The sequence below is a fragment of the Trachemys scripta genome, chromosome 2, assembly GCF_013100865.1.
Source record: "Trachemys scripta elegans isolate TJP31775 chromosome 2, CAS_Tse_1.0, whole genome shotgun sequence".
In the NCBI taxonomy this organism is placed as follows: Eukaryota; Metazoa; Chordata; order Testudines; family Emydidae; genus Trachemys; species Trachemys scripta.
Window position 1 is genome coordinate 142800229 of NC_048299.1, and position 17489 is coordinate 142817717.

General features: G+C 55.1%; 1 protein-coding gene across 2 annotated transcripts in view; it reads left to right on the plus strand.

Moving 5' to 3' along the window:
* The window catches only part of GCK (glucokinase), a 31543-nt gene extending 17248 nt beyond the window's left edge, over positions 1 to 14295 (plus strand). The window contains exons 7-10 of one of the 2 annotated variants that reach the window (XM_034761682.1): positions 5704 to 5887; positions 8950 to 9105; positions 11026 to 11259; positions 12319 to 14295. In XM_034761682.1, coding sequence (XP_034617573.1) covers positions 5704 to 5887; positions 8950 to 9105; positions 11026 to 11259; positions 12319 to 12463 — 719 coding nt within the window. In that variant the 3' untranslated portion in view covers positions 12464 to 14295. Of the gene's footprint in view, positions 1 to 5703; positions 5888 to 6067; positions 6309 to 8949; positions 9106 to 11025; positions 11260 to 12318 lie in introns of those variants that run through there. The other variant, XM_034761683.1, reaches the window with a different exon arrangement.
* Positions 14296 to 17489: the final 3194 nt, after the last annotated feature.

A 17489-nucleotide genomic window follows, 5' to 3' on the forward strand; every position in this document is an offset into this window, starting at 1 on the left:
CCCTCATCCCAGAGTGCACTGGGCGCAGCTCCTGCCAACATGGGCATTCCCCACCTGCCCACGGACACCGCAGGCTCCCTGATGTGGATTGTCCTGGTGGAATTCCTGCCGGTCCGTTCTCAGGGCTCATTCCAGTCCTGTTGGCAGCACGAGGAAGCAGAGTAGTCCTCGGTCCAGCTCATACTGTGGGAGTGGGCGGGAGGCCTCAGAGCTATTCAGTTGATTTGGGTCTAGGCCGTGCCGTGTGTCATCTTTAGCAACATTCAGGAGGCAGGTGGGTTGGAGGAAAGCCCCACCGCTGAACTGCTCTGGTGTCATGTGTGTGGCAGGGGGCATTCTCAAAGACCTTGCTCTCCAGCTGGGATTTCTCTGGACACAACTACTGTTGAGCCTCCCTTGAGGCTAATGGTGTTGCGATGTCGGTCAGGTGTCAGGCTCCCTCTAGATGCGGCAGCTGGGGCGATGTAACGGTTCTGCGCTGGTCTTAGTAACCCTGGGGTCCGCAATGATTCTGCTGACGCCGATGCACGTTCCCTCCTCCCATGATTTGTTCCTCGCAGGATCCAGTTGTCTTTTGCTCCGTGATCAGCTGGTACCCAGGGTGTCTCTGGTATTTCAAGTAACCCTGCTGATTTCTTTGACCGTCTGTTTCCGCTCTCTGTGATGGGGGTGGAGTGAGCACTCTTGCTGACTTCCAGTTGTTACTGATTGTTGGGCTGAACCGTGGGTTTGTGCATCAACCAGAGTCACGTTACTGCTCCGTTTGCATTTCTTCCAGCTGAATTGTTAAGCCTGGAATTGACGTAGGTTTGTGTAATGGAGATCTTGTGGGAAATAAAGTCCCTGCCCATGTGTTCTGTGGAAGCTGTTCCCTACTGGTACTTGTCTATTCTCCAGTAGGTTTAGATCTATTTATCTATCTTAGGGTTGAATACTTCCACCCATCACCATAATATCTGGGCACCTTTCCCGTAAAATTGATAGTGATAGCAAAGTCCCTAGAGGACTGGCTAAATAAAGATCTCCGTCATCATGCTTAGCTTCCTTGGAGACAGTCTTCACTCCCCGCCGCCCCATTGTTCTGGGGACACTGTGGCGAGAAAGCGCTGTGCTCAAACAGGGAGATCGCAGTGAGCTCCTGCACTTCCGCATCTGGAATCAATGATGGGAGCCCAAGGGGTTGCAAATTGTGATCTAGGATGGGGAACGCCCGTTCTACTGACTTTGCCTGTTCAATTTGAGATCGCCGTTCATTTAGTAACCGGCTAACTAGGGGCACGTCTGGGACGCTGAGACTCGATACCATGTGTGGACGTTACCTCTTCCATCTCCCATGAGCTGATAACCTGACCTACCAAGAACAGTTAGCATCCCCTTGAGAGTCACCGCCGGCTGCTGGTTCCCATGAGGAGGACAGAGCAGAGCTAAGGGAGTTACTCACAGCCCAGCCCCTGTGTGCGAGGTGGGCTCTATGAGTGGAGAGCCGCCGGGTGGAGCAGGAGGCAGAGCTCCCTTGGAAGGACTCGGGAATGACAGGACATAAAGGAGCTGGCAGGAGAAAGGCTTGGGGGTGGGCCCAAAGTTCTGGGCAGGGACCAAAGCATATGGGCGGACCCACTGTTATAGAGTTTTAGGCCAGAAGGGACCACCAGTCTGACCGCCTGTAAATCACAGGCCACCCACCCCACCCAGCACCTGCACACTAACCCAACAACCCAGGTGTCACAGCCCAGAGGACACTAGACTGTGGTGTGCCACAGGCTGAGATTAGGAGTTACCAGGGTGCACCCGTGCCCTGCAATGGCAGGGAAATGGCTGAGAGATGCCCCCAGATAATCCTGGCGAGGGACCCGCACCCCATGCTGCGGAGGAAGGCAAACCCCCCCAAGATCACTGTCAATCTGACCTGGGGAAAATTCCTTCCCAACCCCAGAGTCCCTGGGCATGGGAACAACAACCAGCCAGCGACACCAGGGGAGAGACTGCTCAGATCCCTAGCCCACCCCGCCCAGTGTCCCATCTCCAGCCATGGCCATCCCATAATGCATTTGGGGGGAATCCCTTCCTGACCCCTGCAGGTGGCCGGCTGACACCTTGAAGGACCTGGGAGCCCGATTCAGCTCCCGCTCACCCCACGTTCATCAGGAGTGGTCCCGGAGCACCACTGGTGCAAGCGATTAGAGAGTTGGGCCTGTTGTGTTCACCACGAGATCCTTGCTGAGCAGACACAGCCGGCAGCAAGGCAGGGCTGATTCCCACTCCTGGAGAGCAGACAGTGATGCTGGGCCACCCACCCGGGGACGCCGCAGCGCGCCTGGTGTCAGAGAGACGCCGAAGCTGAGCCGCACACAGTGACAGCAGGACGCTGTTAGAAATGCTGGGATACCCTGTGCATGGGCAGGCTGCGGCCTCCTGGAACGGTGGCAGCCGATGGCAACCCGGGGCCCCTCCTGCAGCTGCCAGGGAGGGAGCTCTGGCATGGCGCCCTCAGCTGGGGCAGGTGGAGAAGCAAGGACACCTTCCCCATGGGGCGCAGGAGCCGCTCAGTGTCGTCAGCGACAGCTCCATCTGGGCCTTTCGCATGGCTGCCTCTTCCGCTCGTCCTGGGTAAACAACGTTCGCTCGGCACTGGCCTATTTTTTAATCACGCTAAGAATAGAGATGAGCTCATCTCTGAGTGGGAGCTGCCAGCCGGGTGAGTTTAACACACAGTGCTCCTTCCGAGCGGCCGCAGACTTCCCCAGTGGGTGAGGGCCGAGGGCTCCCCCAACAGGGTATTATCACTGCTGGCTTCACCAGGGTGGGCTGTGGATTTATAGATTCCAAAGCCAGAATGGACCCCTGTGATCAGCTGGTCTGACCTCCTGTAGACCACAGGCCATGGGACTTCCCAGGATAATTCCTGTTTGAACTAGGACGGATCTTTTACAGAAACATCCCAGCCATGGAGAATCCACCACAACTCTTGGGAAATTGTTCCGATGGTTAATGACCCTCACTGATTTGTACCTTATTTCCAGTCTGAATTTGTCTAGCTTCCCCTCTCAGCCATTGGGTGGTGTTAGACCTTCCTCTGCTAGCCTGAAGAGCTCAGTATGAAATACTTGTTCCGCATGTAGGCACTGATGGACTGGGATCAAGTCACCCCTTGACTCTCTCTTTGTTAAGCTAGATAGATTGAGCTTTTTGGGTCTCTCACTGGAAGGCAGGTTTTCCAGTCCTTTAATCATTCTCGTGGCTCTTCTCTGACCCCTCTCCAATTTATCAACATCCTCCTTGAATTGTGGGCACCAAAATTGGACACCGTATTCCAGTAGCAGTCGCACCAGTGCCAGATACAGGGATCAATATGGATTGGCCAGTGCTGCCAAGTCACTGCCTCCAGGTGGGATTTCCTGCACTCTTACCTGGGACTAGTGGGGGACTTGCTTATAGACCTGTAGGCAGTATTTTCTCATGTGGACAAGGATTCGGTTTCTATCGTTTCTTTTCCTCAAAGGTCAACACTATGGTATGGTGATCTGGAGTAGCGGTCAGTGGTAGCTATGCCCTCTAGTGGCTGGCTTGTCAGACTAGCTCAAATATGTCTCACAAGTAGAATCGAGAGAATCATCTGTACCCAAGAACTTTTTTGACAAATCTCGCCTCTTTCTGCTGGAGATCTTGTCAACTGATTGCAGCTTTCCGAGTTAATTTGCCAGCAGAATGTGTTGGGTACGGCTCTTTTTGCGGTCGTTTAGTCAATGAGTTCACCCTCATCCGAGATATTTAAATTCAAGCGGTGTTGCTTAGTTGTGATAGATCAGGTAAGTTACGCAGGATGGTTTCCACTCATTGGTTAGAGGAGGGTGCAGGCACTTCGAAGATGATGATTTGTGTGCTTGCGTTTAATATTTGGTTTCCAAGAATATTCATGCGAGCAGCTTGCTATCTAATGTGCTTATCTGGCTCATAGTTAAGCATCTAGGCGGTGGCATGTGAGCACCTCGCAATCTTTAATGTATATATCCTCACGGCAGTCCCCTGCCGCCAGGAAGTACTGTAATCCCCATCGTACAGACAAGGAGCTGAGCACGGAGAGGCCGGGGCCATTCTGAGCTCAAACATTTGTGCCGACGAAACTCAGTTACTTGAAAGTTTGTGGGATGTGAACGCTAAAGGGTGAAAAAGGCGCCATCATAAATCTGAGCCAGATGTGCTTTCTGGGTGTGCCGTTTGCCCATCTCTTGCCCTGAGTCCTAGTGAAGAGATTCTCCCTTAGCGCTAGGGGGCCCGTGCTTCGGGAAGACGTTCTTTGTACTGCAGGAGGCTTGATTTCTAAGCCAACCTCATGATTTTTTGAGGCCTGGCTCCTGAGTTTTGAGCTGAGGGTGGCAACATCTACAGGGAGTATTACATTATGACAGAGCAGTTCCATGTTCGTCACTTACCAATGCAACCGGAAGAAGTGCACAAGGACGAACAGACGGCCCAGCCCGAGGGCCCGGCTTCCACGGGACACACCAAAAACCGCTCAGCCCTGCAGGGGCACCATTACAGAGACAGAGAAAAAATCACTGTGGTCCCTTGACTTTCTGCTTCTCTGGGTCACCACTGAGCTATTGACTGCCATGGTCCCAGACTCCCTCACCCGCTTGTTAAATTTGCAAACAAGCCTCTGCGCGTTTCCTCCCCTGCTGTCCCTCACGCTCCCCCTCCTCGCCCTGTAAACATCCCCAAAGCTACCTCATGATCCCCCTTCCAACCGCTCCTTAAAACTCTCCTTTGCCATGACGCTTGCAAAAACCGTACCGGCCAGGCAGCAGCTGTGCTGAGACCCCTGCTGATCAATACTGTCCCATTGTCTCCGTGTGCTCCCCTGTCTGCCTGTACCCAGTTGTTCTCTCTCAGGGCAGGGACAGTCTTTCATTGTGTTTGTGTGCAGCACCTTGCACCAGGGAAGCCTGGTCCGTGCCAGGGGCTCATAGGCTCTCTGGTCACACAAGTAATAATACCCGGTTGCTCCAGGAGAAAAAGGTGACACTGTGATCCTTCAAGGAGCAATAGCTAACTGACCAGTGGTGCAGATCCGCAGCTGGCAGAGATCGACTGATCGCCCCCGGCCGTGGATCTGACCCAGGCCTTTGAGAGCTCTGCGTCAGCCACACTATTGCAGAGCTGGGTTGTTGAAAATGGCTGAAAGGAGGAGTATGGACCTTGGAGGGCTTTCCCCTTCTTCCACAGCATGGGGCATGGGTGGTCTGCTGGCATCATCTGGGCATGTCTCACCTAATCCATTCCCTGCCCTGGCAGGGGCCTCGGCCATCGGTGGTGCCCCGGTCTCTTCTGTTCTCTGCCTGTGGCTGCAATACTTCGGCCTCGTGAAACCCTTTAGCCTAACTGGCGTCATCGGGCTTAGCTCTGGGTATCGGGTGAAATCCTGTGCCAGGCAAGAGCTCAGACTAGTGGTCCCTTCTGGCTTTAAACACTAGGAAACAGGCTATAAGGATGGGGCATGAGGTTGTATCATGGGCATACGTAGGCTATGGCCTGTATTAAGCCCGTGCGTCTGCCCCTTGTAAACTAGATACCCGCGCAGACTCAAAGCCAGCGGCTGCTCATGCAGTGGGTCAAGCGCAGGGCCCGCGTCCCCAGTTGTCACAGGGCACTTTGCCTGGGACTCGCCGTCATGAGACTAACCCCCGGCTTGGTGTCCCCTGCCAGGTACCGGCTGCAACGCCTGCTACATGGAGGAGATGGAGAACGTGGAGCTGGTGGAGGGGGACGAGGGCCGGATGTGCGTGAACACCGAGTGGGGAGCCTTCGGGGCCTCAGGGGAGCTGGACGAGTTCCTCCTGGAGTACGATCGGGTGGTGGATGAGACCTCACTTAACCCCGGGCACCAGCTGTAAGGGACACGACAGATAAAACAAATGCTTTCCCTGCGCCTCACTTCCTCCCTGCTGTCGCCCGGCCACAGAGCCGGATTCTGCCAGCCGCGGCTGCTAATTCAGCGGAGGTGGGGGCAGTTCATCTCCAACGGGATTTGCTCAGCTCTGGTTCTGAGAGTGCAGTTTTACATTCCCTGGCAGGCAAGTCGGCCCTTCGTGACAGTGTGGGCCGAGGGGCCGAGAAGTGGGTCTGCGGGGCTCTCTCTCAGAGGTCCCAGTACAGGTGCTGCCAGGGGCTGGCTTGTCTGATCACTGAGGTGCTGTAGCAGGAGGCTGATATGTGCAGAGCCCAGCAAAGAGGAAAAGTGGTTGTTTTCCTGCAGCTCAGAGAAAATAGCCTCACAGACTGAGCAATCCATCTTGGCGGTGTTAAAACAGGTGAGAGCAATTTCCGCTCACCAGCCCTACCTCCAGCCCTCTCTCTCTCACACACACACCCCCCAAGGGTGTCTAAACACACACTCGCATACCCACGGACACACCTCAAACATACCGACATGTGCAAACATCCCCTCCACACACACACACACTGTCAAACAGACACACTAGCTCCCTCACACGCCCGTAACTGCACCCACGTCTGCTAATCCACCCACGCTGTCTCCCTTCAGAAACACAACTGTGCACATACGCCTCACACACACCTCCGTACACCCCCTGTGCACAACCATCCACTCACAGCCATGTGCACACTCACCCTGCTACACCCTCAGTACATTCACCCCAGGACACAGATACCCACCAGCAATTTACACTCACATACCTGGATACACACAAATACACTCCCCTATACACACAGTAAAACACCAACACACACACCGAGAGCAATCTACACTCCTGCACCCTGGTGCCCTCACAAACACACTCCCGCATCCACACACCAATACACAAACACACCCAGAGCAACCTACGCTCACACCCCGGATACCCACAAACACACTCCCGTATCCACACACCAATACACAGAGCAATCAACACTTACCCCCCGACACCCTGTCAAATACATGTTTCTCCCTTGTGCTTTTCCTCACTTCTCTCCTTTCCTTTCCCCTTCGCTCTCTCGCGCTGTCCCCAGCCCAGTGTCCCACTAACCTTGAAAGGACAGAGGAGGCCCCCAAGGGCTCTACCTTTGTCTTCCCTCCCTTTGGCTCTGCAGTGCCCTGTAGTGGTGGGAAAGGGCAACTGCCACTTAGCATTAAGGGCTGAAGAACGCAAAACCTACCAAGGCCTGAAATAAAAGTACCAGGGCGGGACCGGGGCGGGAAAGTAGCCGACAGCTGTTGCCCGAGGAGCGTGACCATCTGAATAAGCGATCAATGGCAGGGCCATTTGAGTTAAGCATCTCCTTAGCTGCAGGAGCAGAGTGGGCCCGATCCTGGCCCATGCTATGGGGCAAAGGGGTCGTAAAGACATTTGCGGAGGATGAATCACTGGCTCTGTGCCCCCTCGCTTGGTCCCCCCTGAGCTCAGTGGGTAGAATCATAGAATCTCAGGATTGGAAGGGACCTCAGGAGGTATCTAGTCCCACCCCCTGCTCAAAGCAGGACCAATCCCCAACTAAATCATCCCAGCCAGGGCTTTGTCAAGCTGGCCTTAAAAACCTCTAAGGAAGGAGATTCCACCACCTCCCTAGGTAACCCATTCCCGTGCTTCACCACCCTCCTAGTGAAAAAGTTTTTTCTAATATCCAACCTAGACCTCCCCCACTGCAACTTGAAACCATTACTCCTTGTTCTGTCATCTGCTACCACTGAGAACAGTCTAGATCCATCCTCTTTGGAACCCCCTTTCCAGTAGTTGAAAGCAGCTATCAAATCCCCCCTCATTCTTCTCTTCTGCAGACTAAACAATCCCAGTTCCCTCAGCCTCTCCTCATAAGTCATGTGCTCCAGCCCCCTAATCATTTTTGTTGCCCTCCACTGGACTCTTTCCAATTTTTCCACATCCTTCTTGTAGTGTGGGGCCCAAAACTGGACACAGTACTCCAGACGAGGCCTCACCAATGTCGAATAGAGGGGAATGATCACGTCCCTCGATCTGCTGGCAGTGCCCCTACTTATACAGCCCAAAGTGCCATTAGCCTTCTTGGCAACAAGGGCACACTGTTGACTCACATCCAGCTTCTCATCCACTGTAACCCCTAGGTCCTTTTCTGCAGAACTACTGCCTAGCCATTCGGTCCCTAGTCTGTAGCAGTGCGATGGAGGGAGGAGGGTGTGACTGGAGGATGCTACACTCCAGGGCTCCCCTGCAGTGTAATGGTGTCTCAGGACCCGTTACAAGCTGGCACAAGTTAGAGCAGTCCTGAGGTGGCTCTGAGTTGAGGTGTGCGGGGGTGAGCTCGGCCCCCAGCAGAGCCAGGGATCATGGGGGCTCAAAGCCATCTTCTCCCCCACCCCAGGGCATTGGGTGAGGCTCTAGCACAGTGGAGGATTTGGGCCTGTCAGCGTATTTGGTATGTAACTGTCCTGTTCTCCTTCACCTATCGCACTACTGAGTGGGTGATGGAAACACTGGCCCAGGCTCTGCACTGGGCCCAGGTGGTTGGCGTCTGGTACCACTTCCCTCTGCACAGGCTGCCCATAACTCCCCCCAGCTGCAGGCCCCGGAACCGGCCGTTGCATTCGCTGGGTGCTGCAGGCAGCAAGAATTGGCTTTGGCTTCGGCTCTGCTCACTGCAAGCTGAGGCGTTCCTCTCCTGCCTGAGTCTCTGCACGAGGCCTGTCCCCACGGAGGTTGGGAGTAGGGAGACGTCCCTTTGGCAGAATGCAAGGGGAGGAGAAGCCGAGCAGGACCTTTGCCCCCCTTGGGCTGGCACTGTGGCAGCGTCCCTGAGCCTGCAGCTATCTCAGGAGGAAGGGGCAAGCCAGCGTCAGCGTTGCTCAGCCGGGGTTGTGTCGAGACAGATCTCTAGGCCTCGGATGCCCCTCGTTGCAGGAGAGCAGGGTCCGACTGAGAGTGGGCAGAGGGTCTGTGTCCTCGCGGCCCTGACCGGGGGTACTCTTCTGTCCCCGCCCAGCTACGAGAAGATGATCGGAGGCAAGTACATGGGAGAGATCGTGCGGCTGGTGCTGCTAAAACTGGTCAATGAAAATCTGCTCTTCCATGGGGAGGCGTCCGAGAAGCTGAAAACCAGAGGCAGCTTCGAAACCCGCTTCATCTCGCAGATCGAAAGGTACGTTGTGGCCTCCCCAACCGCCCAATGCGCAGCCAGCCCCACCCGCTGCAATTCAGGGGCTCCTCATAGAGCCCTACGAGGGAGCTCTCCCATCCCCCCCACCCACCAGCTGTAATCCCATCCTACAGCCCCAGAGCACGGCTGGACTCCCAGGGCCCCCAACGGCGACCGAGCTGCAATATGTATAACTAGAGAGAACAACAACCGTTCCCCACTGGGCTTCGAGCTCACGTGGAAGCCGTGTATGTCAGCTCCCCCTCTGACAGGGACTCGCACACACCTACGGCAGGTGCCCTCACACCTTGCAGTGTACTGGCTGGAGCACTGCACTGGGGCTCAGGAGACTTGGGTTCTCTCCCCAGCTCTGCTGGGCAACTTTGGGCAAGTCACTTGCCCGCTCTGTGCCTCAGTTTCCCCATCTATAACGACACTGCCCTTCTTTGAGCTCTTTGGCTGAAAAACTTGCTGGGGATTGTTAGTACTTGGAATGAGGAATCAGCCCCAAGATTGCGGGAGCCAGAGGAAGGGTGCCAGTCAGTGAATGCTCTTTAATAAGGGTGCCCACAACCCCCACACGACTGTGCCAGCGTCACTTTGAACAGGGCCTAGCTCACTTTTCCTTGCACGTTATTAGTGGCTGGTTTGCTCTGCACCTGGCTTCTTGAGCCCAGCTTCTCGGGCCTGACCCAACTGTCCTCCCTTTGCAGCTCTAAGATCACGGGACTTAGAGCAGCTTTAAGGCTAATTCTCTAAAATGCACCAAGTTAGGCCTGGTAGTCTACGGCCCAAGGGATTTCTGATCATCTAGTCTGATCTCCAGCGTAACCCAGGCCAGAGAACCTCAACCAGAGATTTCTGCGTCTAGCCCAGAGCTCCTGGCTGAGGTACAGCGGGTCTCTGAGAAAGACTGAAAGACTCCAAGCAATGGAGAACCCACCATGCCCCGCGGTAAATTCTTCCAGTGGTTAATTACCCTAAACAAATGCACCTTAGTTTTAATCTGAAGTTGCCTAGCTTCCGCTTCCCACCATTGGATCTCCTTCTGCTGTTTACAGCAAGATTAAAGATTCGTCTATAATCAGAGATCTTCTAGCAGGTGGTGACCAAGTCACCTCTTAGCCTTCTCTGGGCTAAACCAAACAGAGGGAGTTTCATAAGTCTCGCACGGTGAGGCAGGTTTTCCAGACCTCAAATAATGCCCGTGGGTCTTACCAACATGGAGCCAGGCGGGCTCCCGGAAGTATGGGCTGTGTTTGTAGGGGTGGGGAGAGACACCTGCTCACAGACCTTCCACGCCAGACATCATTTGGTGGGAGGGGCTGGAAGCACCTGGAGGAGATTGGGAAGGAGGCTGGAGTCTCCTGGGCATTGGTAAAGCGGGTTTACAGGAGGTACAGTAGAGCTGAGTGAGGTTTTAGACACGTAGGAACATAGGCAGCCTAAGGGCCCTCTCGCCCAGTCTCCTGTACCTGACATTGGCCAGCACCATCTGCTTCAGAGGCTGGGTGGAACAAGAAACCCCCCAAAGGGCAATTCTGGGTAGCCCGAGCCCTGACCCCAATTCTTTGTTGCACCCTATCTCACGTAACTGCACATGTTGCTGTTACAAGGAGCTGTCCTGCTGCTCTCTTCCCAGGAGTATGAGCAGTCTGAAATTCAGCCACTTCTGGTGAGGAACTGCACTGCAAACCAGCAGAACGTTTTCCGGAGGGGTAAACGGGTGTCCTCTCCTGAGTCGCCAAAACCAACTTCCATCCAGCTACCGACCAGGCCTTAGGAGCCTGCTAGCTGTCTGCACCCTTCCATTGGCTTTACCCAGCACCTTCTGTCCAGCTGCCCCAGCAGCACTGGGCCTGCCCCCCGTGTTCGGCACGCCCTAGCATATGGAGCCTGACATGCTTTCACTCTCTGTCCCAGCGACGCCAATGACTGGAAACAGACCTACAACATCCTGACGTCCTTCGAGCTGCTGCCCTCGCTCACGGACTGCGACATCGTGCGGATGGCGTGCGAGAGCGTCTCCACGCGGGCGGCACAGATGTGCTCGGCAGGGCTGGCCGGCGTGATCAACCGCATGCGGGAAAGCAGGGGCGAGGAGAGGCTGAAGATCACCGTGGGCATCGATGGCTCGGTCTACAAGCTCCACCCCAGGTGAGGTCGCATGCAGGGGCGAGCGCGCCGATTGAAAGTGACCGGGAAGGTGAAATGGCACTAGCAGCTGCCTCCCCAACCCCAGCGCTGCCTCTCAGCCTTATCCCAGCCCCATCATGGCCTCCACGGAAAGCTGCATCAGATGGAATGATTCACAGACAGGAGCATGTGGGTGGCCTCTCTCTGCAGGGCCACTAGGGAGCACTCACCCTTATCCTGGGCAATGGCAGCCTTGTTAGTGCCTTAGCACTGAACGGCTGTGAGAGGCAGTGCTGAGGGCTGGCCCTGGAGCCAGCTTTACAGGTGCTGGTGGGCTCCAAGTCGGGGGGAGGGGGAGGGTTGTACCTCAGCTTCCTGGGCCATAGAGGGGCCAATGAGATCTGGGACCTCTAGATGCCTGGGGGGTGGAGGGGAGAAGGGAGGAAAACTGGGAATCTTAAAAGAGCAGCATCTGAAAAAGGAACAGACTGGAAAGGAGCTGGAATGCCTGGAAAGGACATGGCCGGGGGGTTCCATCAGCTGTCAGACGCTCCTCATCAAGCCAGCAGGTCGGGCCGGGCAGGGCTCAGCCTGAGAACCAGCTGTCTTTTCTTCGCTGCCTTACAGGAGAAATTTGGCCCTCAGGCCTGACCTGCGCTAAGACTTCCCACAGCACTTTCTGAGCCCGTTCTCAGAACTGAAAAGCAATCACAGCCTGCGGTTCTCTGGGGGCGGGGGAGCAAACTGCAGTGTTGCACCAGGGTACAGCCCGGAGATCTAAACCGCCTTAGATCGGACGCTCCGTGGGGCAACACCTCGCACAATGGAACCTCACCCCCGTGGGCACCATCAGAGCCTGAATCTATCTTTAGATGACCCCCATCACCATATTTATGCTCACTGCCCTCCTGGGCAGTGTTGTGCCCATTGTACAGATGGATGCACTGAGGCACAGGGAGGCTCAGTAACTTGAGGATGGTCACACAGGAAGTCGGGCAGAGCAGGGAGATGGGGCAGCAGTTTCTCCGTAGGCTCAGTGGAGCCGTTCAGCCTAACCCCCGCTGCCTCCTCTCTCCCCAGCTTCAAAGACCAGTTCCATGCGACCGTCAGACAGCTGGCGCCCGGCTGCGACATCACCTTCCTCCAGTCAGAGGAGGGCAGCGGCAGGGGGGCCGCCCTGATCTCGGCGGTAGCGTGCAAAATGGCCTGCCTGATTGGCCGGTGAGCGGGGCCACTGGCCAAAGGACCACGGAAGGAGCAGCCGCGGCTGGGATGTGGCTCCATGCCGAGTTCTTTAGAGCGCGTGCGCCCAGGAGCGGAAACAACAATTGAAGGGGCGGGGCAGTTCCTGACCCCGCCCACCTGCCTCCCACCTGTCCTAGCCACTGCGCTAGCTGCACTGTGTCCCCTTGCTGTTCCTCAGCCCTCTTTGCTGCTGCCAGGCCGGGCTCTTGGTCCACGCAATAAATAGGTTCCCGAGGAGGTCTACTCCTAGGATTGGTTTGAGGGGAGGGGGGAGGGGAGTCCTCTGACCCTTCTCTTCTGATTGGCTCAGGAATTAAAACGAGACGGGCGCATCAAAACGGCGTCCAATCTGCACAAACGGCGGTCAAGGGTTGCGTTTCTCTCAGCCAATCAGGTGCGTGGACGTCGGGGCGTGTCAGGAGCCCGTGATCGGTGGCAGGCTGGCGTGTGCTTGGGGGGGCGCTGGCGTCAGGACTAGAGCCCAGGCGGGAGGCGGAGGCTGGATAGAGACTGGTCTCTCCGCTAGCCGGAGGCCCTGGTGTGGCTGGGACTGCTGAGCCCAGGCTGGGATGGAGCTGGCGGGAATCTCCGGCAGGAGAGCAGCTGGGGGGGTTCACTTCCCCTCCCGCCCTTTCCTGACCCTCCAGATCTAGCTGCTGAACAGGGCCATAAGCTTTGCCTCTGGTCTCCCCCCGTCTCTAGCTGTCCCCTCCATGGTGCAGCTCGGGTTCCTTTAGGAATAGCAATAGATCCTCTCTCTTCTGGTTGTGCCCAAAGGCCGGCGGCCCCATGGCACTGGCTGCGGTACGAACACCAATGAAGAGATGTTCCTTGCGGCGGACTGACCTCCTGGCATCCCTGCCCCTGATGCTCTGGGACAGAGCCCACAACAGGGAGCGCTCCCCAGGGCCCAGCCCACCCCTTTCCATCTGGAAATCCAGCTCCGGGGCTCGCCTTCCTCCTCCCAAGCACACCTAGTCCTTGGCCTCCCTGGGGTGCACCTCCTGCTCACAAGGAGGAGGCTGCCGTGGAGTAAATCCTGCCCTGTGCTGTTTGGCTGGCCTCGGGCTGGTTTCGCAGAGGCAACAGAATTTCAGGAAACCAGGGCAAACCCCAGGGCAAGAACTGCTCTCCCCGGGAAACCTTTCTGTCCGGAGCAGATACAGAGCGGGGGGCAGATACCTTCTCTCAGTCATATGTGACCACATGGCCTGGTGTGAGTTGGCCATCTGTGTTCCCTGTACCGCATGGCCCAGACTTCCTCTTGGGGGGAGGCTGGGGGGCTTTCTGCTGGACACCCCCCCCACACACACACACACACTGCAGCCAGCCATGTCTGCACATTCTATGTTGGTCTGAGGTCCGGTCCACGTTTCTTTGTTGCCAAGCATTTGAAATCTTCAGGTACCCCTCCCGCCCTCTCAGGCTAACGTTGATTAGGCTGTACCTCTCCTGAGCAGGACCAGTGCTGCTGTTCGTGAGCCAGACACATTGCCACCCCCACTCCCCTCCACACACAGCCTGCATGTTCCCATGCAACGTGCATACCCCCGTGCACAAAGCCCACCGGGTGCACGCCTTCATCCACTCACCGTCCCATGGGATGTGCGTCGCACTGCGGCTCGTCAGAAAAGCATCATGCATGTGCGCGCCAGGCCCTACAGACTCATGCATCTTTTGATAGCCCCACACATGGGTGCACGTACCGTCCTTGTATACCCAATCCATCTGCAGGACGCCTCAGCCGGACATACAGGGCTTCCACTCTTTTTTTTTCTGTACATAAGAATAAAATTATTCTGATGTTCTGGGCCTGACTGTTTAGTAGCGATGAAGTTCACCCCAACAGCGTATTAGACTTTATCCTATGTTTGATGTTAAAATAATTCCCCACCCATCCCTAGTGATGGCACCCTGCCCACATCAGACATGGAGGTGTGGAGGGGAGGCACGTATCCCTGAGTTAAAGTCCCCCTCATGCAATCAAAACACAACATAAGAATAGAGAAGATACATGTAGCGTCCAGACAGCCTTTGTAAATAGCATGATCTACTCCTCTGCGGGGCTCCTAGGGGCATTGTATTGCAAGTGCCATCTGTGGTAGGTAATATACAAGAGCTATGTTTCCTAATGCCAGACCTATCATGTAGGAGCCAGCTGTAGGTCTGGTCTGGAAGAAGCCAGCAGTTGCCCTCTGATCTCTGGCTCTTCTGAAGCTCCTGGCCCTAGAGAGGACTGTCCTGGCAGGTCCCAGCCCCTTGCTTTCTCCCTGTGTCAGTGTACTCCTGGCACTGTCTGCGTCACATCCCTGAGCTGTCAGAGCTGCCTGGCCATCAGTACTTCCTACGCAGCCTGGTTGTTCCTGGCAGCGACAAGAGGATGATATTTTGGGACCGGGGAACGGGAGCGTCCTTTATCCTTCCCACTAGAGAGGGTCAAAAAAGCCCCCAAATCCTGATTCGAATCCAGCTTTCATTTCCAAATTTTCCTGCCAAAAGTTTGGAACGAACAATGTTTCCTTTGGAATTGTTGGCAGAAAAAGTTTGCAAGGGAATCTGACTCCGAATCGGGATTTTTTTCTTGCCGTTTGGTTTTCGCAAAGCACGATGTTTTCAGAAATCTGGATGTTTGTGGTTCCTTTTAGCGTTGAAGGCCAGAAGGGACCATTGTGATCCTCCGATCTGACCTCCTGTTTCGCACAGGCCAAAGACCTGCCCCACAGTCATTCCTAGAGCAGATCTGTTAGAAATCTAGCATCTTCGTTTGAAAATTTAATTATGGAGAATCTACCGCGACCCTTGGTAAATTGTTCCAGTGGTGAATTACCCTCAAGTGTCAAAAGTTTACACCTTATTTCCAGTTTGAATTTGTCTATCTTCGACTTTCAGTCATTGGGATCGTGTTAGACCTTCTTCTGCCAGACTGAAGAGCCCAGTATTAAATCTTTGTTCCCCACGTCGGTACTGACAGACGGGGATTAAGTCCCCCCTTCACCGTCCCTTTGTTAAGCTAAATAGACGGAGCACCTTGAGTCTCTTGCTATAAGGCAGGTTTTCTAATCCTTGAATCATTCTTGTGGCTCTTTTCTGGTCCCTCTCCAATTTATGAACCTCTCTTTTGAATTGTGGGCACCAGAACTGGACACCGGATTCCAGCAGCGATCGCACCAGCGGCAAACACAGAGTTGAAATAACCGCTCGGCTCTGATCCGAGATTCCCATTTATGTAGCCCAGGATCGTATTAGCTCTTTTGGCCACAGCATTGCATGGGGCACTCACGTTCTGCTGATTATCCATCACGCTCCCCAAATCTTTTTCAGGGTCTCTGCTTCCCAGGATACAGTCACCTATCCTGTAAATATGGCCTACAGTCTTTGTTCCTAGATGCACACATTTACCTTTAGCCGTATGACAATGCATATTGTTTGCTTGCGCCCAGCTTTCCAAGTGATCCAGATCGCTCTGTATCAGTGACTTGTCCTCTTCGTTATTTACCATGTTCCCAATTTTCGTGTCCGCTGCAAACTTCATCAGCGATTATTTTGTTTTCTTCCAGGCCGTTAATAAAAATGTTCAATAGCGTAGGGCCAAGAACCGAACCTTGTGGGACCCCACTAGAAACACACCCGTTTGATGCTGATTCCCCATTTACAATTACGTTTCGAGACCTCTCCATTAGCCAGCTTTTTATTCATGTCCTGTGTGCCACGTTAATTTTACAGTGTTCTAGTTTTGTAATCAAAATGTCGTGCGGTACCCAGTCAGATACCTTACCGTAGTAGTCTAAGTATGTTACCTCAACATTAGTACCTTTATCAACCAAACTTGTAATTGCATCCAAAAAAAGCTGTCATGACTGGAATTTTAGTGTGGAGTGTTTTGTTTGGTGTTTCCTGCTCTCCAACGTTTCAGTACTGCTCCAACTTTGGAGAAGTCTCCAGTGGGCTGAAAAGAGTGATGGTGGGGAGGGTTGGGGGGTCTGTCAGAATCTAGGAGCTGCAGCTTTGGGAAATTGAGTTGAACAGGAAAAGCTTTCAACCCTTTAGAGAAGCAGCCAGGCATCCTGGCTCCCTTTCTCCTCCAACTTCCCCGTGCTTGGGGATGGATGTCACGGGCAGGGCCCGGGAGGTTGTGGGCCTTTCTGAGATGACCTTTGTCTGGATCTTAGTCGCTCAGCTCTTGGCATGAGATGTGGAGGGCTCCTGTCTCCTCACTGCCTGCATGTGCTGGGAGGGGGGGGGAAGAGGGTAAAATCCCAGCCGACTCCCCTACCGGCCCTTCTCAGCTGCTCTCCAGTTGCCCCAGGACCTCTTGCCCCTCCTGTTGCAGCCCGGTGCAGGTATGGTCAGTTAGAGCATTTCCCTTTGCCCAGCAGGGCTCGGAAGCCAAGCCGGAGTTTGGTGCAACTGAGCCAGGGGCCGGTGCCTGGTTCTGACCCATCGACTCAGCACACGGGCCAGGGGAGGGAGATGCTGGTTCCTCAGTTGTAAGGAGAGAAGACGACCGCTTTCTTCATCCAGCTGTAGTACCACCAGTCAGCAGTGGCTCAGTCACTTCAGAGCTGCGTGGCCAAAGGGGTTGTGGCCCAGGGGAGTCGGGGTGGGCGGTGGATACCAGGTGAGGGGATGTACTTCAGAGGTGATGTTAACTTGGCCTTGGGTGGCTTTTCTTGGGGGGGAGTGAAGATGCCATGAGACTTGACAGAGAGAGTTGAGGCTAATCCCAGGCAGGGTCTCAGGCCAAACATCCCCAGCACTGTGTGCACATGGGATAAACTTCCCCGCAGCAGCAGCTCCCCAGGGAAAAGCTGGCCAGGAATCCTGCATGGCCAGCGTGGAGCCGTCTCTAGTCTCTGAGAGCAAACCACAGGCCTGTATCCCCTGCTTCACTGGAGCTGGCCCCCGGGGACCCCCCCCCCAGCGTGGGGGGCTGCAGTAGACACTGTGCTGCACAGAGCCCCCCGGGGGCACAGCCATGATGGCTGCGCTGGCATAGGAGGGGGTGC